We start from the raw sequence: 24,565 nt of genomic DNA, 5'->3' as shown, positions 1-24,565 counted from the left end.
GTCTTCCTAGGAATGGAAATTAATTACATAAACCTTATGCCTCAATTTCTTTTTCTATGAAGAAGAGTTTGGAAAAAATGTTTTATGGAAGTGGTGATTAGCTCAAATTTATAAATTGCACTTCAATTCCTTGAAAATATTTGTAATGAAAATCAAATGTGGCCGGGTGTGGTGGCTCATGCCTGTAATCCCTGCACTCTGGGAGGCCAAGGTGGGTGGATCACTTGAGCCCAGGAGTTTGAGACCAGCCTGGGCAACATGCTGAAACCCTGTCTCTACCAAAAATCCAAAAAATTCATTGGGCATTGTGGCATGTGCCTATAGTCCCACCTACTCTGGATGCTGAGGTGGGGGGGTCACTTGAGCCTGGGAGGCCGAGGCTGCAGTGAGCAGTGATTGCATCGCTGCACTCCAGCCTGAGTGACAGAGGGAGACTGTGTCTCAAAAACAAACAAAACAAAACAAAAACAAAAAGTGGAAATCAAATGTAGCAGTACTTAGTGTATGTTTTGCTTTGAAAATGTAGTATATAAATGTCTGAATTTCCTGATGAGGTAAGAGTGATAATTTGTCTGCAAGTGGTTTCTTCATCTTTTGGCTAAACTAATTTTAACACTACCTAAAAGCTAAGTATTGGGCCGGGCGTGGTGGCTTATGCCAATAGTCCCAGTGCTTTGATAGGCCAAGGTGGGGGGATTACTTGAGGCCAGCCTGAACAACATAGCGAGACCTCGTCTCTACAAATAAATTAAAAAATTAGCCTGGTGCAGTGGTGCATGTCTGTAGTCCCAACTGTTCATGCAGCTGAGGCAGGAGGATCACCTGAGCCTGGGACTTTGAGGCTGCAGTGAGCTGTGATCATGCCACTGCACTCCAACATGGGGTGACAGAAATGAGACTCTATCTCTGAAAAAAATAGAAAAATATAAAAAAGCTAAGCATTAAGTAATTAATTAACATGATGACTTACGTTAGTAATTTGTAGCACATAAAAATCTGAAGAGCGAATCATAGCATAAAGTGATACATGATTATTATAAAAATTATTTAAGTAAAATTGAAATCATTATGTACTGTGAGTTCAAGCATAGCATGACGATTAAGTGCATGGACTGTGGATTTGAACTTCTTGGGCTTAAATCCGCATTCCATAGTTTCACAAGCTGATCATCTTGGGCAAATTGCTTAGTCACTCTGCTTCCGTTTCCTTACCTGTAAAAGGAAGACGTTAATAGCATCCCTTCCATCATGTTATTATAAAGATTTCCATCATGTTATTATAAAGATTGATCTTATAATAATATTTGGCACAGATTAACTTCCATACATGCATTGATAGATAGAAACTCTGCAGTGGACATGTAAAGACAGCTTGAAATTTATATGGAATTTCAATCAACATAGTATGCTATCCATTTTTCTAGTTATAAGTATCACCTTTTAAACTTTTTTTAAGAAGAATTAAGCACACTTACATTGTTGAGCGACTATTATCACCACCATCCATCTTCAGAACCGTTTTTATCATCCCAAATTGAAACTCTGTACTCATTAAACAGTAAATCCTCCTCCTTCCTCCCCATGTCTGTGTAGTTTTTTTGTAGTACAATGGTAAATTGAGATTGTCATTGATGTGTTTCTTTTTTTTTTCTTTTTGAGATGGAGTCTTGCTCTATTGCCCAGCCTGGAGTGCAGTGGTGTGATCTTGGCTCGCTGCAACCTCAGCCTCCTGGGTTCAAGCAATTCTCCTGCCTCAGCCTCCCAAGTAGCTGGGACTACAGGTGCCCACCACCATGCCTGGCTAATTTTTATATTTTTTTAGTAGAGACAGGGTTTCACCATGTTGGCCTGGCTGGTCTTGAACTCCTGACCTTGTGATCTGCCCGCCTCGGCCTCCCAAATTGTTGGGATTACAGGCGTGAGCCACCGTGTCCAGCCGTCATTGTTGTGTTTCAATGTGGGGATTCTTTTATGTTTTCAGGTTGAAGAAGCTGGTTTAATCAACCATCCTCCTTGGAAACTGAAGGTCATCCAGCTATTCGAAACGCAGAGGGTGCGGCATGGGATGATGACTCTGGGGCCCAGTGGGGCTGGGAAGACCACCTGCATCCACACCTTGATGAGAGCCATGACAGGTACGGGGCAGCCAAGGTCAATGCCTGGGGTGGCCCATTTAAATAGTGGTGACCCATTTGAATGCCCAAGAGGGCTACGCAGGCAGATACAATCATATATTTTTGTAGGAGAAAATACTGCTTTATTAATTATTGGGAACATTTTAGAGATAACATATTACATTAATGAACCAGAGAGAAAAAAAAAACATTTTTAGGTGACTTTATGCACTGCACTGTATGTTTTACATATGTTATGTAATTTGATTTTCACAATGATCTTGAGAGGTGGTTATTATTATCCTCATTTTGTATAAAAATCAAGGCTTAAATTCAAAAATGCCCAAGGTCATAAAGATGGTAAGTGATGGGACTCAGAGTTAAGGTCAGGGGGTGCTTAAAAAAAGCCGTTTTCCCGACATACCATGCCATTTCCCAGTAAATACAAAATACAACACACTGTCTCCCAATAAATAGAAAGTAATTCCAGACCCAACTCTTATGTTCTTATGTTCTATATGCCGAAGTCATCCCAATCCCAATCATAAATTACCTTCCTATTTGGAATCAGATTTGTTTTAGTGAAGTTAAATAAATGCATTTCATTTCCAGATGTCCCTAAGCCTTACATCTAAAGTCATCTAAGGATAATGGACATTACCACATTCATGATTATTCTTGTATTCTCTGGTTCTGGTCAGACATCGATGACTCCCTTTCTAAAAATATTGGCATCCCGTAGACATTCCAAAATGTCACAGAGCCTTGGTGGTTGGAATGCAAAATATATAGCAGTGCATAGAGGTACGTGGGTGGGCTTTCAGGCAGTTCCTGGAACCTCAGTGCACTGCTACTGATGCAACACTGGTACATTGTTGGTGGTTGCTGAGGATTGCCAGTATTTACTGTGGGACCCTGCAGGTGTGGGATTTGGTCTTTGTTTCCTCAGTTATTGGAGGAAGTGAATTCTGTCTATCAGGACTCTACCAGGCAGTCCTCAGACTGAGATACAGTGTGTTCTCAGCTAACACCTACCTCTACCAAAACGGAGCGCTCCAACCTGCAGGACTTACCACGTGGTTTTTCATGTATGCTGTTAAGATTCTGTTTTGGGATTTTTATGTTTTTTAAATGATTGTGTTCTTCCTCTCAAATTTTTCTCAATAATATTTTTGTTGCAGTGACGAAGCTGCCTTCTGTTAACAATGAACTTTAAATGCACATGGTACAATGACTCAAACAAAATGAGTACTAAATATTAAACAATATAGATACATTATGTATGGTATGTCTAAATTATGTAATCTGCATGGCATCACTGATTCTGGAGAAGCTCCTTGCAAAGATGAATTAATCAGACTATTTGCTGTTTATGAACTTGGTTTTGGTTTTAGTAGTAGAGGAAACATTCATTTTACTTAAAGAACACACTGTTTCTCACTGAAAACGTTAATAATCCAAAAGATTGAGAAGATAATTGAACTTCTACTGAAGAAATGGAAGGCCGACGCATATTATTTGTTCCCTGATTTAGCATATATCTCATCAAGTGTCTTTAATATTTCATACTTTGAAGATCTGTCGGGCTCTGCGTTAGAAGCAGGACATAGACATAGACAGAGATAATTATAACTCAACAGGGAATTGCTATAAGGAAGGTTGGGACAAGTATCCTGTGAGTAGAGGCCAAGGAGATCAGAAAATCCTCTAAGGAATTATAGAAAGGCATTCAGACCAGGTGCTACTTCATCCGAGGCTTGAGGGTTGAGTACCAGGTTGGTAAAAAATGTTTTCAGCAGAAAAAAGAGCCTGTGTCAGTAGGAGGGATTGGAGAGAACATGATATACCCAAGGAAGTGCTTTGGCACTTCCGCCATGCCCAGCTAATTTTTGTATTTTCAGTAGAGACGGGGTTTCACCATGTTGGCCGGGCCAGTCTCGAACTCCTGATCTCATGATCTGCCTGCCTCGGCCCCCCAAAGTGCTGGGATTACAGGCATGAGCCACCGCGTCCAGCCCATTTTTATAATTTTATACTTTAAACCTTATTATTCACTCTTCTGCTCATTAACCACAGTGCCTTATGCACAGAATCCAAGCCCATTGAAGAGTCAGCTTAGGGTTTGAAAGATTTGAATACATTTCTTGGTCACAAAAGAAAGTCCTTGATTCATACAAAATTCGTTTAGCTTATCGTTTTCAAGGTGAGCAAGAAAACATATCACAAATCAAAGCTGATAATGGAGCGAATGAGGCATCTTCTAGGTGATATTTCAGGCACAAGATTTAATCTAGTGTAGCTTAAACCAAAGATTTTTTTTGAGCCATGAAATTTAGAGAGCTTCCAGATTATATTAGTACCTTCATAAATTCCAGCATGGTATCTTTTTTCACCCCTAAACAATATGCAATTTTCTCTAAAGAAGATAAAAAAGTGCTTTAGTCAATAAAGTATAATGAAGCTAATTATGGTAACTTAGAATGCAGTAAGACATATTTTCAATGTAGTTCTGCAGTTTTCATATTTTGAGCACCTGCTGACAGTACACCACAAATTAGTGCAATGTTGCTTAATGATGGTTCACTTCCCATCTGAGATGTCTAAAATTTGGATTTACTTGGTATAGATTGTGGAAAACCACATCGGGAAATGAGGATGAATCCCAAAGCGATTACTGCCCCACAGATGTTTGGTCGGCTGGACGTTGCCACAAATGACTGGACTGATGGGATATTTTCTACGCTTTGGAGGAAAACATTAAGAGCAAAGAAAGGTAGAAGATAAATTACAAGGATTATTTTTGATATATACTTCTAGATAAAATCATTGGAGGCCATACAGAATTAGTAGAACAACTGTATTTGCTGTATAATATCTTAGCCAAGACTAAGAAGTCATAAATCAGTATGATATTTGTGAATGTTGAAATAATGAAATTATTGATTACAGTATTTAAAATGCTCCCTTTTATGAAATAATATTTTCTAAAAAATATGTCTGTATCCCTGTGATATCTTAGAATAAAATAGATGGAAAAAGCTGTTATGGAAAATTGATAGTATTGAATAAAGTGATTTTACTATAACTATTTTCACTGAATATTTTACCAATGTTGCTCTCATTTAAGTACAGCCTATTTTTAAAGAATTGATTTCTCTATAAAATCACAGAGAAAATGGATTATTTGGGAGAGAAAATTGTATATAGCAAAAATGAAGTCTACATTGAACTAATAAGTTATTCTGTGTCGATGGACATTGGTGTTCGGTTGTTTAAACAAACTCATTAAGGGCTAGCGGTTCAGTCTGAATAGTCCCTCACTTATGGACTTTGTAAATTGAACCCAATGTTCTCAGAATATCAACTCGGAGGGAAGAGGTGGTATCAGCTTTCTTCTCATTTGATTTCCTCACTCCTGAGTGAGTAGGCAAAGGCACAGTGAATACAATTGCAGAGAGAAAGAAGCAGGAGGGGGAGGAGATATTTGGGCTTCCTGGGTTTACCCTTTGGACAACAGTGTCCTTCTGAAAAATGTTTAAATTAGTACCATTGAAGTTCTCATTTAAGGAATCTAGCTGATAACGCTAATATTAATTGTCGAAAGAGAAATGAAAATGCTTCATTTAAAAAAGTGCTCATATTAGAAATTGTTTTTGTTCTACTGGAAAGAAATCAAATTTTATTTCTGATTTGTTCCAGTAATCCATTGTAAACACAGACCCAGTGACCAAATGTGACTTAAAAGAACAAGAGCTCAGAGAGTTCCCCGCCCCCTTCTTTCCACATGAAAAAAAGGCAACATATGCTTTTTCTTTCAAAGTGACTCTGGTGATTAGATCACCATTTTACTTGAATTGCTAGTTGAATGAACTTGATTAGGATTTTCAAAGCATTTTATTTGAAATAGACTATCCCACAGTTGTTGCATAGCAAAGAAAATTTAGAACCACAAGATAGGTCGTGGTGTTGGTGAGTAAGAGAAGGTAGTAGTTGAGAAATTAAGAGGAATGCTGCTATTAAATCAAATACCTACATTTACAATGACATTCTTGTTGAGCATTCTGCTGATGTTTGTCATTTTCTCTGCCTCCAAGTATCTCCTCGTGTGACTGCTGTCAGGTTTCGTGCCCAGTGCTCCTCTGAAATTGCTGTATCAAGGACATCCCTGACCTCCAGCTTATCAAATACAAATTGCCAGTTCTCAGTCTGGTACTGCCCTCAGGAGCATTCAGCACAGTTGATCGCCCGCCTTCTTGAAACCCTTCCTTCCCTGGGCTGCAGGGATTCCTCATCCTGCTGGCTCTTTTTCCACTTCTGCTTCCTTGAGAAGTCTGGAAGAAAGGGGAGCAAACACAGGAGACCATGCCAGAAGCCTAAGGGATACAGAGCCTCTGTCTTCAGCCCTCTTCTGTCTCCACACTTATCTAAAAGAAACTTACCCAGTCCCACAGCTTTAAATCCCATCTCTAAACTGGTGACTTTCACATTTTGATCTCCAGCCCTGACCTCTCTCCTGAATTCCCAACTCAACAACTCTACGAGGATCTCTATTGGATGCCTTAGACTTAGGTGCAAACCAGAATGAGTTCCATAGCTCCGTCTTTCCCACTGCCCTCATATACCTCTCCCCTTCCTCCTCTTTTTGCCATTCAGGTTCAGCTTCTTACTGTTCCTGGAACGTGATCGCCTTAGTTTGGGATGCTAGAGACTGGGTGGCTTATAAACAATAGACATGCACTTCTCATAGTTCCAGAGGCTGGAAGTCTGAGATCAGGGAGCCAGCATGGTCGGGTTCTGGGGAGGGCTTTCTTCATGGTTGCAGTCTGCTGATTTCTTGCTGTACCCCATGTTGCAGAAGGGCAAGGGAGTTCTCTGAGCTCTCTTTATAAGGACACTAATCTTGTTCACGAGGATGTTTTAGGGGAACATAAACATTCAGTCCATTATATTACACTAAGCCTGTACCTGCTTCAGGGGCTTAGCACTTTCTGTTCTTGCTGTCTGGAATATTCTACCTCTAGACCTTTACATCACTTCATTCTCTTCCTGGAATATCTTATCGACCACCTTATCTAAAACATGCCCCATGCCCTCATTCTACTTAATTTTTTGTATGTTAAACTTTTATTTGTTTGCTTGTCATCTCTACTCCTTAGAATGTAAGCTCTGCCAAAGCAGGACATTGTCTCATTTACGACAATATCCTCAGCCCCTAGAACAGTGACATATGCAAGGTGCTCAATGAATATTTGTCCAATAAACAAACTACTTTTTGATTTAATTATGGGCCTTGACTGCTACATAAAGATCTTTGAAGATCCTTTGTAATAAAACAAGGTAATCATTTGGAGCAAAACTGTATTTAATGATTAATGAAAATTACATCGAATATAGTACATCTTCAAGCTATTTTAAACTTATGTGTACATGCACTGCATGTGTGTATGTATTTTTTTTCTCCCTTTGGTGGGATATTCTAGGGGAACATATCTGGATAATTCTTGATGGTCCAGTAGATGCCATCTGGATTGAAAATCTGAATTCTGTTTTGGATGATAACAAAACTCTAACCCTTGCCAATGGTGACCGGATTCCCATGGCTCCAAACTGCAAGATCATTTTTGAGCCTCATAACATTGACAATGCTTCTCCTGCCACCGTCTCAAGAAATGGAATGGTTTTCATGAGCTCTTCTATCCTTGACTGGAGTCCTATTCTTGAGGTATAATTGAATCCTTCTTTTGTATAATTAGAGAGGAAAACAGATCATTTAGCATTCTTCTAGTGTGTGTGCCAATTTTTCTGCAGATGGCAGTGTAATTGCATTTTTATGCTAATGCTTACGGAAGATACCTTGAATGCACTGGGACATTCAAACCCTGATTGCTCCTAACATGTTTCTTCATTACTCTCCTAATCACTTTTGAACTGGGATTTCCAACCTCTGGGTTGTAGAGTAATTGCCAGGCCCGTATGAACCAACCAGTCTTGCCAAACTGTGTCTGACGACTGAATAAGTAAAATTTAATTTGATCACTTTGGGGATTCATGATATTTTTGAAAGGTACACATTCATATAAAGTTTAGGAGGACCATCTTAGAACATTAACTTGGAATCAGTTCATTAAAATTGCATATAAGGAATTTTTATGAGATTCATTAGTTATAACGTTAGTTCCAAATTTGAACTTGGCAATAATATTTCAGATAACATCTCATCAATTCATAATCAGGTATATTATTTTATTACCAGCAATATATCCTAGATTATATTGATCAGAATTATATTATACATAAATGCCTTGCATACTTAGATATTTTGCTCTATAAATATTATAATGTAAGGCAGAATGTTTATTAGATAAGCCACATGAAAAATCTTGTTTTACGTAGTTGGTTATATTGATTATTTTCATCACTCAAGTTTTTTGAAGATGATTTTGATTGAAAACATTTGAATTCCTAATTTAAATAAAGTAGATGTTTATTTTACATTATATCATTACATTTTAAAACTTTTATTTCTATTTGGTTATATCCTAACTTTTTACTAATGTCTTTCCAGAATTTACTCAACTCTGTTGCAAAAGGCTTTAGATTTGGTATGAAGATGTGAAGAAGGAGGGAATCATATAGCAAAATGATGTTGACATATAGTTGAATGTGTCACTAAAAATAGTTGTAAAGTTTTCAGATTTCACAGTTAAATTATCCATCCATTAAAGAGAATAAAAGCAGAGGGTTACAACCCTGTCTTTGCGAAAGTAATCACTAATGACAATTCTTTAAAGGACAGATGATTGGGTTACACTTCAATCTTACCAAATTAGAATTTCTGGGAGGCAACTCAGCATTTTTTTTTTTTCTTTTAAGTGCTGCAACATTTTTTTTTCACGTACCAGGCTTGGAAACCACAGGTACAGCAAAGTACAAGTGAAAATGTATATATGTGATTTTTCCAAAATACTTCAATTTCGAAAAGGTTTTTGAAAAATACTTTTATACAACTAGCTAAGGAATACTAACTAATGCATGAGTTTGCTATTTATAAAATAAGCTTTTGCTATAGTCTGTCCATATTGAGACTGAATAAGACCTTTACGTTAATGCTATACCCACCTCATAATATCCTATATGTTTTAAATAATGCATTTTCTTTTTTGGAAATTGTTAGGAAGAGCAAGACTCATGAAGAATCAGATTGGAAATGTTTAGAACAGGAAAGCCAACTCTGAGAGTTATTAGAGGGCAGAGCAATTGAAAAGTTGTGTTGCCGGCAATCTGTCAGCTACGGGGAGCCAAGCTGGTTACCTGCCCTAGTGAATGTCATCTTTCGGTTCCATCAACTCAAAAGTGCTGTGTTATGTTTTTGTCGAGGTAGAATCATGGTAAATTCATGAACTAATGAATAATTCAGAATCAACATTTTATTGCTTCTGTTCAGAGTCTCTAATTGTTTCCTGGAATACTGAGGTGAAGAATGAGCTGATCTCTTGACCTTAAGAGAACTTGCCTCATCTTAAGGAAACGCTGTGTGTTAAGTGGTATTTTGTTATGAATGAGGTGCAGTTTCTTAATATTAGGTTTCTCAAATGACTAAATTCTCCATTTTCATGAATATCCTTGATATTTTTCTACATTGTTTATTAATTCAATTAGAAGAAATAAAAAGAAACAACTAATTTTAGTTAAATCTTTGTTTTCCATTAAAAAAATCTGGGGGCCAGGCACAGTTGGCTCATGCCTGTAATCCCAGCACTTTGAGAGGCCAAGGCAGGCAGATCGCTTGAGGCAAGGAGTTTGAGACTAGCCTGGGCAATATGGCAAAACCCTGTCTCGACAAAAATTACAAAAATTAGCTGGGTGTAGTGGCATGCACCTGTAGTCCCAGCTACTTGGGGGGCTGAGGCCAGAGGATCACCTGAGTCTGGGGGGCGGAGGGTGTAGTGAGCCGAGATCGTGCCACTGTATTCCAGCCTGAGTGACAGAGTAAGATCCTGTCTCAAAAACAGAAAAAAAATCTGGGTATGGATTTCCTTTGTTCATCTTTTATTCTTTACTTTTCCCCCCGAGTTATTTCCATAGATGGGCCTTCTCATTTTCTCCCAGCATGTTTTAATCGAGAGTTGAAGACTATTTCTCCACCTATGAGCAAATGGATAGTGTAGTCGCTGAACATGTGGGCCCAGGCTTTCTGGGTCTGAATTCTGCCCTTGCCACCTGCTTGCAGGAGGCCCCTGACAGGCTACCTATACCTCCTGGGCCTCTGTTTCCTCATGTGTAAAAGGAGGATAATAACAGTTCTTACCTTGTAGGGTTGTTTTGAGGATTAAATGAATTAATACGTGGAAGAGTTTGTAACAAAGCCTGGAAGATTGTGTGTGGTATAATCATGAGATACTATCATTATTAACAGATACTTTTAAAATTTTTGTCCCCAAATGACCATTTTCCTAGTGTGCTAATAAGTTTCATGAATACACTTATCTGTGAACTGACAGGGTTTTCTTAAGAAACGCTCGCCTCAAGAAACAGAAATTCTTCGTCAGCTGTACACGGAGTCTTTCCCGGACTTGTATCGCTTCTGTATCCAGAACTTGGAATACAAGATGGAGGTGCTGGAGGCCTTTGTCATCACGCAGAGCATTAACATGCTCCAAGGCCTGATTCCTCTGAAGGTAAATTGCTCAACTTTCTAGAGAAATTCTCTCTGATCAACTTAGCCATGCTGCACAGAGAGTACTACATTTTCTCTCTTATTAATGTAGCCATGCTGTACAGAGAGTACTATATTTGAAATTAGATTTGGTTAGAGCTGTTGGGGAGGGGGAATATTTCAAACATGGATCCCACATATATATATATATTTTCATATCCCTTTAACAAAAAATACAGCTAACCATGGATTTGGAATTTAGTTGCAGGTTAACACAGTCATGCAACAGGTATCCCAAAATTATTACTGTGTGTGTGTTTTAATTTTTAATTTTTGTGGGTACATAGTAGGTATATATATTTATGGGGTACATGAGATATTTTGATACCGGTATGCTACGTATAATAACCACATCAAGGGGAATGGGGTATCAATCACCTCATTCTTCATTTCTTTGTGTTATGAACATTACAGTTGTACTCCCTCAGTTACTCTAAAATGCACAACAAATTATGGCTGACTGCAATCACTGTGTATTTTTGTACCCATTAATCATCCCCATTTCCTCCCCCCTCCCCACTCCCCTTCTTAGCCTCTGGTAACCATCCTTCTACTGTATCTCCATGACTTCGATTGTTTTAATTTTTAGCTCCCACAAATGCGTGAGAATATACCAAGTTTGTCTTTCTGCATCTGGCTTATTTCACTGAACATAATAACCTCCAGTTCCATTCATGTTGTTCAAATGACAGGCTCTCAGTCTTTTTTATGGCTGAATAGTACTCCCTTGTGTGTATGTAGCACTTTTATTTATACATTCATCTGTTGATGGACACTTAGGTTGTCTCCAAGTCTTGTCTGTGGTGAACAGTGCTGCGATAAACCCTGTGTTTTTTTTTTTTTTTGGAGACAGAGTCTCGCTCTGTCGCCCAGGCTGGAGTACAGTAGCGTGATCTTGGCTCACTGCAAGCTGCGCCTCCCGGGTTCACGCCATTCTCCTGCCTCAGCCTCCCGAGTAGCCGGGGCTACAGGCGCCCGCCACCACGCCTGGCTAATTTTTTTTTTTCTCTTTTTTAGTAGAGACGGGGTTTCACCATGTTAGCCAGGATGTTCTCGATCTCCTGACCTTGTGATCTGCCCGCCTCGGCCTCCCAAAGTGCTGGGATTACATGCGTGAGCCACCGCGCCCGGCCAACCCTGTTATTTTTAAAGGCAGCTTGGTATTCCCAGAGATCAATTCTTCATTTGTTCTCCAGTTTTATTCATCCTTTCCCTTCTTCTTGGTGGAAAACTAGTGTCTTGTTTCTCTTTACTGTTTTCATTAAAACCCTAGAGCAACGTTTGGGTTTGAGAATCAAGTGATTAAAATAAAGTGTCTTTCCTTCTCAGGAGCAAGGCGGGGAGGTGAGCCGGGCGCACCTGGGGCGGCTGTTCGTGTTCGCGCTGCTGTGGAGCGCGGGGGCGGCGCTGGAGCTGGACGGCCGGCGCCGCCTGGAGCTCTGGCTGCGCAATCGGCCCGCGGGGACGCTGGAGCTGCCGCCGCCAGCGAGCCCCGGGGACACCGCCTTCGACTACTATGTGGCGCCCGACGGTGAGGACACCTGCCCGTCCAGACGGAACCCATGGGGGCCGTTCTTCCCTACATGGCCAATATTTACACAATATATAATATGTTTTCTAAATGAGATTTATAATTATTGGCTGTAAGATATGAAAATGTTAGTGTGTAAAGAGAGTGAACAGTGGTTTCTTTTTAAAAAATCTACTTTGTATTTCAAATGCACATTTTCCTTTTGTTAAATATATTGTGCACTAAACTTTCAGTGAATTAAGAAACATTTGAAAAACCAAATCAGATCAATTTCTGTCACTCATTCAATATAATCAGCAATTTATATAAAAGTCACAAAGTTTAAAGTATATTTTTGCCACAATACATGTATCTATAGCTGTATATCTTTATCTCTGTATGTATATATACTTTAAGGTTATTGGTGTGTGTATAAATATATAAAGTACATTTATACAAAAAATGAAGTACATATATGTGGATATATAATAATGTATTATTTAATATACATATGCATCAGCCTAGGATCTTTTGCCTAATGAAAAGTGTGTGAGATTAGACATTCAAAAGTGATTAATGATTTTAGATACACACTACTCTCACTCTGTTCTGTATTTTTATACATACTTCATGCTATTGAAAACTAATATATATTTTTAAAAAATTCCAAAATGCTTCCTAGTATTTCCTGGTTTACCACCTTGAAATTGTTCCTTGGGACATTTTGGCTCAGCTAACACATCCTTGTGTACTTAGATCTCTAATTTTAATGATCTTTATTTTATGGGGAGAATTTGGAAGGTGACCTCATAAGATTTCAAGGGTGTCTGCTCATTACAGTTTGGAGTTGAATTATTACTATGGATATAGCAATGTCCTCTGTTCACCTCAGGTACATGGACGCACTGGAACACGCGTACCCAGGAATACCTGTATCCATCTGATACCACCCCAGAGTATGGCTCTATTCTGGTGCCAAATGTTGACAGTGTGAGGACTGACTTTCTAATTCAAACCATTGCTAAACAGGGCAAGGTATGACTTTTAATTTTTATTAACAGTAGCATATTTTAAAGGAAGACACGAAGCATCCTGCATTTGTTTGTTTGTTTGTTTGTTTGTTTATTTATTTATTTATTTATTTATTTATTGAGACAGAGTCTCACTCTGTCGCCCAGGCTGGAGTGCAGTGGCGTGATCTCGGCTTACTGCAAGCTCTGCCTCCGGGGTTCACGCCATTCTCCTGCCTCAGCCTCCCGAGTAGCTGGGACTACAGGCACCCGCCATCACGCCCAGCTAATTTTTTGTATTTCTTAGTAGAGACGGGGTTTCACCATGTTAGCCAGATGGTCTCAAACTCCTGATCTCTCGATCTGCCCGCCTCAGCCTCCCAAAGGGCTGGGATTACAAGTGTGAGCCATCGTGCCCAGCCGACATGAAGCATCCTGCATTTATTATAAAATGTTTTATGTTGCAGTTTAGAATACATGAAAATATTACCTAACCTACTATTCCTTTATTATTCTCCACTAAAATATGAGTTGGATAGTTCTAATTCATAAGTAATTATTTCTTATGTATGAGTTGACAGAAAGTAAATTTTGACTTGCTTTTCCCCAAAGGATTCCTTCTGCTTTGATCACTGAGCTAGTTTGCTAGGGCTGCTGTAACCAAATACCACAGCCTAGGTGGCCTAAACAATAGCAGTTTCTTTTCTCTCGTTCTGGAGGCTGAAAGTCCAGGATGAAGGTGTTGGCAGGCTTGGGTTCTTCAGAGGCCCCTCTCTTTGGCTGGTGGATGGCTGCCTTCTCGCTGTGTCTTCCCTTGGCGTTTCTTTGTGTATACAAATTTCCTCTTCTTTTTTTTTTTTTTTTTTGAGATGGAGTCTCTGTCACCCAGGCTAGAGTGCAATGGTGTAATCTCAACTCACTGCTACCTCTGCCTCTCGGGTTCAAGCGATTCTCCTGCCTCAGCCTCCCGAGTAGCTGGGATGACAGGTGCACACCACCACACCTGGCTAATTTTTGTATTTTTAGTACAGACGGGGTTTCACCATGTTGGCCAGGCTGGTCTCGAACTCCTGACCTCAAGTGATCCTCCTGCCTCAGCCTCCCAACGTGCTAGGATTACAGGTGTGAGCCACCACGCCTGGCCACAAATTTCCTCTTTTGTAAGGACACCAGTTAGAGTGGACTAGGGCTCATCCGACGGCTTTATTTTACCTTAGTCACCTCTTTAAAGACTTTATCTCCAAACAGAATCAAATTTCAAGGTACTAGGGGTTGAGGATTCAGCATATGAATTTTGGGGGGACAAATTCAGCCCATCACACTCATTTATTTCATTTCTTGTTTTTATTTTTTTCAATTCCCTCTATTTCAGGCTGTGCTATTAATTGGTGAACAAGGAACAGCCAAAACAGTCATAATTAAAGGATTTATGTCAAAATATGATCCTGAATGTCACATGATCAAGAGTCTGAATTTTTCTTCTGCAACCACCCCACTGATGTTCCAGGTACTGGCTCTTTGGTATGGCTCAGCAAGCCCAAGTTTGTGATAAACTTTGGAGGCTCAAATCTCTACTATTCTGCTTCAGTTGAATCTCATCTGAATTTTCATAGCCATGATAAATTACCCATGTACATCTTCCATTCTTTCAATTATTCAACTGCAATAGTTTCCCTAGTTAGATTATGACATCTTAAATTATGGAAACATTAAAAGCTTATATAAGGTGCTATAGGCCTCAATGCAGTTTAAAATATCTATGTAGAAAACATTGTGAACATGCAAAATCCAAAACTGAAAGAAAATCATTTATTCCCCATCTAAACCTACTTCCTCTCCCGAGAGTCTGCTTGCTTGAAGGTGTTCCTAATACTCTTTTAGGCTAGGCACTTTGAAATCATCTTTAATGCGTCCCTCTTGCTCAGATCTCAAAGGCTGTTACAGTACCAAAAGAAATGCATTTCACATCTATTTCTTTACCTTCATGCTCCTTGTTGACCTCTAGATAATCCACTTCTGCATGATTGCATACCAGGGTATTGGCATGGAAGAATCCCCAGCTATGATTGGTTCAAGTTGAATTCTCTTTCAGTCTAGCTTTTATACCTGCCAATCCTTATTTCCTAAAATGCTACTTTAATCTTGTTGTTCCCTGACTTAACATTCCACCCTGGCTCCCATGTTCAATTGCAACAAGGTGTAAAATCTTAGACCCTTAGATATGAAATATTTTACTCTATGTATCACAGAAGTGTGAGAAAAAAAACCCCTCAAGTTTGCATTGTTTATTTTTTTTTTCCAATGAAACCACCAGGAATGACCTAGAGTTGCAGTGGCTTAAATAGTTCTTTTTCTCCTGGCCCTAAATTGTATAAGACCTTATTGAAACTGAGGAGGAAATCCTAAATGTCAGTACATGCTTCAGTGATTTGCAAAGTATCTCTCATATTTTTATTAGAACATTAATATATCACCAGAAGATACATGTCATAAATTGCAAATGGAAGGGAAATTTTTAGGGGAACACAAATCCAAAGAACTTTGCTTTTGATGAACTTTGTTGTTCTTTAGCTGTTGGAATGAAAATATCAGAGCAATGAAACTTGTTGAAGCCATGGTTAAATCATGACTTTTTATCACTTAATTTAATTGGTGACAGCGGTGTGCCAATACACTAAGGTCATTGATTAAACTTCTAAATAAGACTGTCAGCTTCATTCTACTCTTCTGGAGGAGAAGGGATTTCCAGTATGGGCTATCCTTCTATCAAATAAATACCATTCATATAGTGTCTGGGTGGGCAGATCTGGATGGATGGTCAACCCCAAATTGCAGTGACTCAGCAGTGGCATTCTCGTGTTTGGGGAAGGACACATTAAATTACCCTAGGCTGGCAAGATGCTAACATTATATGTGTTCCTTTAATACCACTTTACAATTAAAGAGCTTTTGTTAGTTTTACCTTAGGAGGACATTCTCTTTAAAGGTTATAATTATAACATTATTTGAGGGGAAAGGTTTTAAAAAAATCAGATCAGAGTGTGATATTTTTTCATTATGTGGGGTGATTTTCTAATGATCCACACTTCATGAGACTGTATTAACTCTTTAGGCCTATAATGTAATTCTGACAGTCACTACGGCAGAGCTAATGCAAACTTCAGAAGTTAAGGGCCGAGTCCCCACAAGACTGCCCTCACTCAGACACCAGCCACGAGCTCAGGGGTTCTCAAGAGACCCATACCTCTGACCAAGTGGCTGCAAATTAGGCCATTCCCTCAGCCCCCTCAGTTTCCATAATTCACTAGAGTGACTTACAGAACTCAGAGAAGTGCTATGCTTATTGTTACAACTTTCTTATAAAGATACAAGTAAGTGTCAGTCAAAAGAAAAGATACAGAGGGCAAGGTTTGGGAGGATCTCAAATGCAAACCTTCCCTGTCCATAGGATGTGCTACCTTCCAGGCATATCATGTATGTCACCAACCTGGACACTCACCTGAGCCTTTTTGTCCTGGGTTTTTATTGGGGTTTCATTACATAGGCATACTTGATTACATCATTGGACATAGGACAGGACTCAGATCTTTTTATTTTTTTTTTAAATGGAGCCTCGCTCTGTCACCAGGCTGAAGTGCAGTGGCGTGATCTTGGTTCACTGCAACCTCCACCTCCTGGGTTCAAGCCATTCTCCTGCCCCAGCCTCCTGAGTAGCTGGGACTATAGGCATGGGCCACCACACCCCACTAATTTTTGTGTTTTTAGTAGAGATGGGGTTTCACCGTGATGGCCAGGATGGTCTTGATCTTTTGACCTCATGATCTGCCTACCTGGGTCTCTCAGAGTGCTAGGATTACAGGTGTGAGCCACTGTGCCCAGCCAAGATCTTTGAGACTGAACTCAAATCTCCATCAGCTCCCCTCCCAGGTCAACTGATATCATGTGACTTAAAACTTCAACCTTCTGGGCTGGGCACGGTGGCTCACGCTTGTAATCCCAGCACTTTGGGAGGCCGAGGCGGGTGGATCATGAGGTCAGGAGATCGAGACCACAGTGAAACCCTGTCTCTACTAAAAATGCAAAAAAATTAGCCAGGCGTGGTGGCGGGCGCCTGTAGTCCCAGCTACTCGGGAGGCTGAGGCAGGAGAATGGCGTGAACCCGGGAGGCGGAGCTTGCAGTGAGCCGAGATTACGCCACTACACTCCAGCCTGGGAGACAGAGCGAGACTCCGTCTCAAAAAAAAAAAAAAACTTCAACCTTCTTATCACATGGTTGGTGATGAGTGGTTGGCATGAGTGGTATGAGGGGCCCATGTGAATAACAGGAGTCCTTTCTATCACTCAGGAAATTTCCAGGGTTTAAAGTTTCCCTCCCAGGAGCCAGGGGCAAAGGCCAGCCCAATTTTTTATTATACAACAAGGCCTTGTCACTACATTTTTGTTACCAACTCTGTGTCATTTATCTCTGCCAGGTATTAAAGATCTGTGGTTTCTGTCTCTTTAACATGAAATATTTACTCATTTCCTGGAAAAAGCCGTATGTTATCTAGAAAACCTGTTGTTTGATGTACAAATTCATAAACCATATAATAAATTTCTGGAAGTGGTTCCATATTCAAATATAATAAATAGAAGCAGAATGAAGTATTCTTTAGACTCCCATTATCTGATACACATGGCTTTAGCCAGATTCCCCACTGTTCTTCAGTGTTAAGGTGGAGTTAACACGTCACTATTTCTTTTTTCTGTTGAGAAGCATCACAGGATCATCCACTCTGTTTAGTGCCAGAGACTGTTTTGACTGTGGAGCATCAGGGCTCTCTATTAAGTGAGACTCATTAGTTTTACAAAGCTTTCAATTAGCCGAACTGTTGTAATTAACTTTCTCACTGTAATTTTCAGTCATTCATGCTAAACAGGGCTGATGGAGCAGAGCATTTGTCTCTGTTTCTCCCATGTATCTGGATCCCAACCAAACTGAAATTGTAGATGAGAAAATAGATACTGTCCATTTCTCAGCTGTTACCATGATGGCACACTGTCCAATGAAGGGCACATGTCTGTTACTTGACAGGTTGTTTTCATCATGCTGTAACTTTCAGGTCTTTCATCAGTAGAGGGGACTGTCACTTTTTGACAATCCAAGTTACTTTCATTGTTTCAGATTATTAATTAATAGCATCCTTTGCCACTATCAAAAGTTTGGACAAAAATTATACAGTCACTCCATTTTTTGGCTAAGGGAATTTAGTCAGTTTTTAAAGAAAAGTTCCTCATTTTTCCCCCCGAACTGTTTTAATTTTTTTTATTTTTGAAAGTAATTCATACATAGAAGTAGAAATTTAAGCAATACAAAAAGGTGAAAAGAAGAAAGCAAAAATTACTTAAGATAATTTCTGAAAAAATTTCTAAAAATAATTATAAAGTGTTTTGAATACAGCCACCATCTTTCAAATGGTTGCATAGCAATAGGTTTTATTTTTTAAAAAATAAGACTCCTAGAGACTGGAAGGAAATTCCACAGTTTTATTTTTGGACCCAGAACCACTTTTCCAAATGATATCTTGTGCAGTAGATTAATCTATAAAATAAGTAACCATGGGTTTGCTTTGGTGGAATTGGAGCTGGGGTCCTGAAGCCCATTCCAGCCTCATCTTTTCTTCCTGCAAGGGATCCCGGTGTTTGCAGAAAATCCTTTTAGCTCATCAGAGCACAGTTTGAAGACTAGTTTCCTAAGAGATAATATGTGAAAGTATATTTGTATCATAAAGCTCTCTTAAAATGTCAGGTTTTACAGTTAAGACTGATGTACTCGGGTGGAAGGAGCTTCAAGCATTGTCTGAATTCACTTAGTTGGTGGCAGAACCTAAGCTGGAAACAGCTGGAAACCAGGGTCCATGTGCTCTGCTGTGCCATGCACCCACATGCTTCCTTCCAATGCCCTTTCATTATCTATATTAATATCTAAAGGGCTGGTTTATCACTTAGTGCTCTTGTTTTATTTTTAGCTTCCAGTTATGCATTATTGTATTTTCATGTGACTTTTAACATATTTTACTTTTTACGATGTACTATTGAGCATTTTAAACTTTCCTAATGTAAGACTAATTTCGTTTGGTTTTAGTGAATTACAATAAAATGGGAAGATGCTATTAGGCAGTAGATTTCTTAATAAAGAGCATAGCTCTCCATTTTTATGTTTTAGCTAATAGCACATATATGAAAACCTAAAATTAAGTATATTTTATATTTCTATTTAATTGTATGTAACATGCATGAAAAATGATTTAGGTGCTAGCATATAGAGCTACACATAGAAATAACAAAATAGCTTTACATTTTATACTACATTAAGCTCATGAATTGCTTTCATATGTATTATATCATTAATGCATAATACTCTGTAGCAAGCTCATGAATTGCTTTCATATGTATCATTAATGCATAATGCATATATGCATATTCATGTGCATATTTATGTATGTACATATGATTTACATATCTATACACACTGTCATTTCTGGGCTATTATACCCAGAAATATTAAGTGGCTTACATGAAATCATAGAGTTGAGAAATGTGAGAAGCAGTAGTTTAGTTCGTTTTTCCTGACTTTCAGCCTAGTCAGAGCTGTTGTGTAAGGCCTTGCAGGTTGTGCAGATTTTGCACTTTGTCTCATTCACAAAGATGATTGTGTGAATGTTGTACCTAAGAACTAGGGAATGCACCGTCACCTCAGCTGCACGTGATCCTTCCAATACCCTTTCTGATGTCGTGTTCCTCCCTTTGTCTTGTTGGGGAAACAGACATGTACCTAAACCAAGTGTAGCTGACGAGATAAGTGCTACTTGTGGTGTAATCTCAATGCTGTACTGTGGAGTCCAGAGGAGGAGCCAATTAGTTTCCATAGGGATTACAGAAATCAGCATAATGAAAGAGTTGATCATTCATTGGGGGAATTTAATATTTATATTAATTTCTAGGAATTATAAAAGCTGAGTTGTCTATTAAGAAATTATTTCAGTAATTGAGTTGTCCCTAGGTTTAGGGCTTCTAGCTCAGAAAAGAGCCAGAAGGGAGCTCCATTCCTCAGCCTACCTGGTTTTCTGACCATCTGGTTTTCATGTCTTAAAATGCTGCTGTCACAGCTTGGGTTAATGATATCCTGTGTGTGTGGACAGACAATGAGATTGGAATCTTGTTTAGGTTTTATAAATTGCATAAGATGCTGTCATGCTGACTATGATTCTCCAATTTCAGAGTAGAGTGATTGTCTATTCTCAAAGAACAGTATTTATCCTGAGTGCAAGTCCTTGCTAGAGACGTAATTTTTTTTAAAATCAATAACTGGATTGAAAGAAGTGACATTTTTAGAAGATCATTCATCTAAATCAATATTTCACAAAGTGAATTTGGCTAATGATAATCCTGAGGGATTTTTTTCTTGGCTTAGAAATGGCTACTGTAGAAATATATAAATGAGGATCCCATAATGAATACTGGAAGCCAGCATATAAGGTGAACATCACTTCACAGTCTATGTAGTTTTTTTTAACTGTATGTAAATGAACTAAGACCCTGAGGGTCCGGAACAAAGACAGTGAGAAGGACTGCCTGGAAGTGAGATTGGAGGAGTAAGTAGTGGGTACCATAGAGTTCCCTGTAAGTCACTGATGAGGAACCCCCTGGAGTCCTGAGGAGGATTGTATTGCCCTTTAGAAAGCTCAATCTGGCTGTAGAGTGGAGAACAAGATGCAAGAGACATGAGTGCACTCAGAGAGACCTGAGAGGAGACAGTTGCAGTCGTTTCTCAGGAGGCAGGTTGGGCTGGACCAAAATGGTAAAAGTGAGAAAGGAAACAGAACAAGGATGCATTCAACCTTGGCTAGGAAGTGGAACTGCCAGAACTTGTGATTGGTTGAGTAGAGGTTTATGTTAGTCTGTTCTTGCACTACTATAAAGAATGACCTGAGACTGGGTAATTTATAAAGAAAAGAGGTTTAATTGGCTCACGATTCCACAGACTATACAGGAAACATGGCTGGGGAGGCCTCAGGAAACTTTCAGTTACGTTGGAAGGGGAAGTAGACACTTCTCACATGGCAGGAGCAGGAGCGAGAGAGTGAAGGTGGAGGTGCTACACACTTTTAAGCAACCAGATCTCGTGAGAACTCACTCATGAGACAGCACTGGAGGATGGTGCTAAACCATTAGAAACCACCTCCATGATCCAGTCACCTCCCACCAGGCCCCACCTCCAACATTGGGGATGACAATTCCACATGAGATTTAGGTGGGGACACAGAGCCAAACCATATCAAGGTTGTTGGAGGAGAGGCATAGGAGACAATGAGAAAAGTCAAAGATGACTCCAGGTTTCTTGTATTTATTTATCTATGTAAAAAAATATTTACCAATAAACACATAGTACCAGATACCCTTCTAGACACTGAGGATGAAATAATGAGTAAAGTAAGGAAGACAAGGTGCCTTCCCTTCTTACCTTCTAGTGGAGGAGACAGGCAATAATCTAATAAGCAAACATATCTACTTGGTTTTATTAACTGGACCCCAGTTCATAACAGCAAAACAGTGGATGAGGTGGGAACACCAATCAAAGAGATTGGGAGGAATGTGGGTGGCAGAATACTACACAGATGATCCGTGATTCTTTAGACTGATTTCTTTGGGGGAGACAAAAAAATTCTAGGTAAAATTACAAATCAGGCAATATAGCCATTGTGTATGAGTCATAAAGACGTTTCCAGGATTGACTGCAGTCAGGCCAGGCAATTTAAGGGGTCGTGACATTAACCCCTGTGAGAAAGAAAGACATAATGGAATGGGGGCCTGCTGTTGTTCAGGTAGGAAGAGATACTTTAGAAAGTGGTGTTGAAATTATAATAGAAAAACTCAGTGTTGTTAGATGTGGAAATGTTTGGATGGGGCAATCGGTAGTTGTTGCCACTTTCTGAGTTGAGCACCCCAAAGGGGTGCAGACTTTGTGCTGAGTAAGGAAGAGGAGTTTATGTTTTTTTTGTTTTTTTTTTTTTTTTGAGAGAGACGGAGTCTCGCTCTGTCACCCAGGCTGGAGTGCAGTGGCGCAGTCTCGGCTCACTGCAAGCTCTGCCTCCTGGGTTCACGCCATTCTCCTGCCTCAGCCTCTCCGAGTAGCTGGGATTACAGGCGCCTGCCACCACGCCTCGCTAATTTTTTGTATTTTTTTAGTAGAGACGGGGTTTCACTGTGGTCTCGATCTCCTGACCTCGTGATCCGCCTGCCTCGGCCTCCCAAAGTGCTGGGATTATAAGCGTGAGCCACCATGCCCGGCTGGAGTTTATGTTTGAATATGCTTATTTTTGTAATGTTATGGAACATCCAGCTTGGACAGCTGTTTTTTCCAACAGCCTCAAATGGATAGCTGTCCAAAGGAGCAGAGCACGCAGTACAGGTGGAGCATGCCTAATCTGAAAATCTGAAATTCAGGTTGCTCCAAAATCCAAAACTTTTTGAGCACTGGCAAGCTCAAAAAATTTCACACCTGACCTCAAGTGACAGGTTGTAGTCAAAATGCAGGTGCACAACACACAGTTTATTCAGCGTCCCCAAGGAAAAAAAGACCCTCCCAGCACCCTCCAGTTTTCATATCTGTTCAGCACACTACCAGATTCCCTCATGCAAGCATGTCCAATGTATATTGTTCAATGTACACGAATGTTTCATGCACAAAATTGTATAAATATGAAATATTTAATTTTAAATATTTTAAAATAAAATGTAAGTAAACAAATAAATACACATTTTAATAAATACACACATACATACGTAGCATATAAAATTACTTCCTGGCTATATATATAAAGTGTATGTAGGAAACACAAATGGCTTTTATGTTTAGATTTGGGTACCATCCCCAAGATATCTCATTATGTATTTGCAAATATTCCCAAATTTGAAAACGTTCAATATACAAAACACTTCTGGTTCCAAGCATTTCAGAGGAGGCATAACCAACCTGCATTGTGTTTCAGGCCTTCAGGAGGTCTTACCAAACTTCAACACTCAGGTAACTATTGAATCTGCAACAATTCTGAAAATGGAAAGAAATCTCAACTTCTAGGTTCTCAAGTTGCTGAATTTTTCTCTCTATTTTGTTGTGCTTTTGTCAATTTAACTCTTTTATGACATGTATAGCTTAGTGGTGATAGTAATGATTTCCCATCATTTCAAAAAAAAATTAGGGTTACAGTGGAGGGGAAGAAAGTATAGGTGTGTGGCTATTACTCTATATTACTCTGACTATCCCACCTAGTACATTTAGCTCTTGATAAAGTTTCCCAATACATAAAATCTTCATGTGCCAAAAAGTGTTCTCATTAATAGACATGAGAATGTCTGAAAGTCTTAGTTGACCATAAGGAGGTGCATTTAAATTCATTGAAAAGAAGAGCCAATTTAGCCTAGTACATTAAACAATTTTGCGTTTATGTGGGGGGGTATGAAATTCTTTTTGCCATCGTACAATTTCATGGGAGATTTGTTTTGTAATTGAATGAGTTGTAATATATTTATATCTCATTCTATTTAAAAATACTGAAAAATTTTCACATTCCTTGCTATTATTCATTAAAATGATGAGGCCAGGCATGGTGGCTCATGCCTGTAATCCCAGCACATTGGGAGGCTGAGGCAGGTGGATCACCTGAGGTCAGGAGTTTGAGACTAGCCTGGTCAACATGGTGAAACCCCATCTCTACTAAAAATACAAAAATCAGCTGGGTGTGGTGGTGCATGCCTGTAGTCCCAGCTATTGGGAGGCTGAGGCAGGAGAATCACTTGAACCCGGGAGGCAGAGGCTGCAGTGAGCCAACACTGCACTCCAGCCTGGGCAACAGAGCAAGACACTGTCTCAAAAAAATAAAATAAATAAATAAAATAAAATAAATAAAATTGTGATGAAAATGTACAATGTGCAATTACTGTGAAAATTCTCAAGGACAGTTGTATAGAGCTTTGCTTTCTTTTGTCTTATATTTTGTCTCATTTGATGGTTATATCTTGTTTATAAAAGTCAGTTTTAACTGGTTTGTTTTTTGTCATGAAGTAAAACATTTTTTGGATAAGAGAAGGAGAATTTATTTTATCTTAACTTACCTCCACTTTCTCCTGTATTTATACAACATCTTTAACATGACTTAAAAATCATGCATTAGTA

The 24,565-nt window shown here is 39.2% G+C and overlaps 1 protein-coding gene across 1 annotated transcript in view; it reads left to right on the top strand.

The window, feature by feature from the left end:
• Positions 1-24,565, top strand: part of DNAH5 (dynein axonemal heavy chain 5) — a 329,923-nt gene that overhangs the window by 196,926 nt on the left and 108,432 nt on the right. The window contains exons 42-48 of the mRNA XM_058430225.1: positions 1,982-2,135; positions 4,741-4,887; positions 7,595-7,836; positions 10,616-10,792; positions 12,160-12,361; positions 13,233-13,375; positions 14,723-14,857. Coding sequence (XP_058286208.1) covers positions 1,982-2,135; positions 4,741-4,887; positions 7,595-7,836; positions 10,616-10,792; positions 12,160-12,361; positions 13,233-13,375; positions 14,723-14,857 — 1,200 coding nt within the window. The remainder of the gene's footprint in view (positions 1-1,981; positions 2,136-4,740; positions 4,888-7,594; positions 7,837-10,615; positions 10,793-12,159; positions 12,362-13,232; positions 13,376-14,722; positions 14,858-24,565) is intronic.

The sequence above is a fragment of the Hylobates moloch genome, unplaced genomic scaffold (assembly GCF_009828535.3).
Source record: "Hylobates moloch isolate HMO894 unplaced genomic scaffold, HMol_V3 SCAFFOLD_17, whole genome shotgun sequence".
Lineage (NCBI taxonomy): Eukaryota > Metazoa > Chordata > Mammalia > Primates > Hylobatidae > Hylobates > Hylobates moloch.
This window is presented reverse-complemented; position numbering and strand designations above follow the sequence as displayed.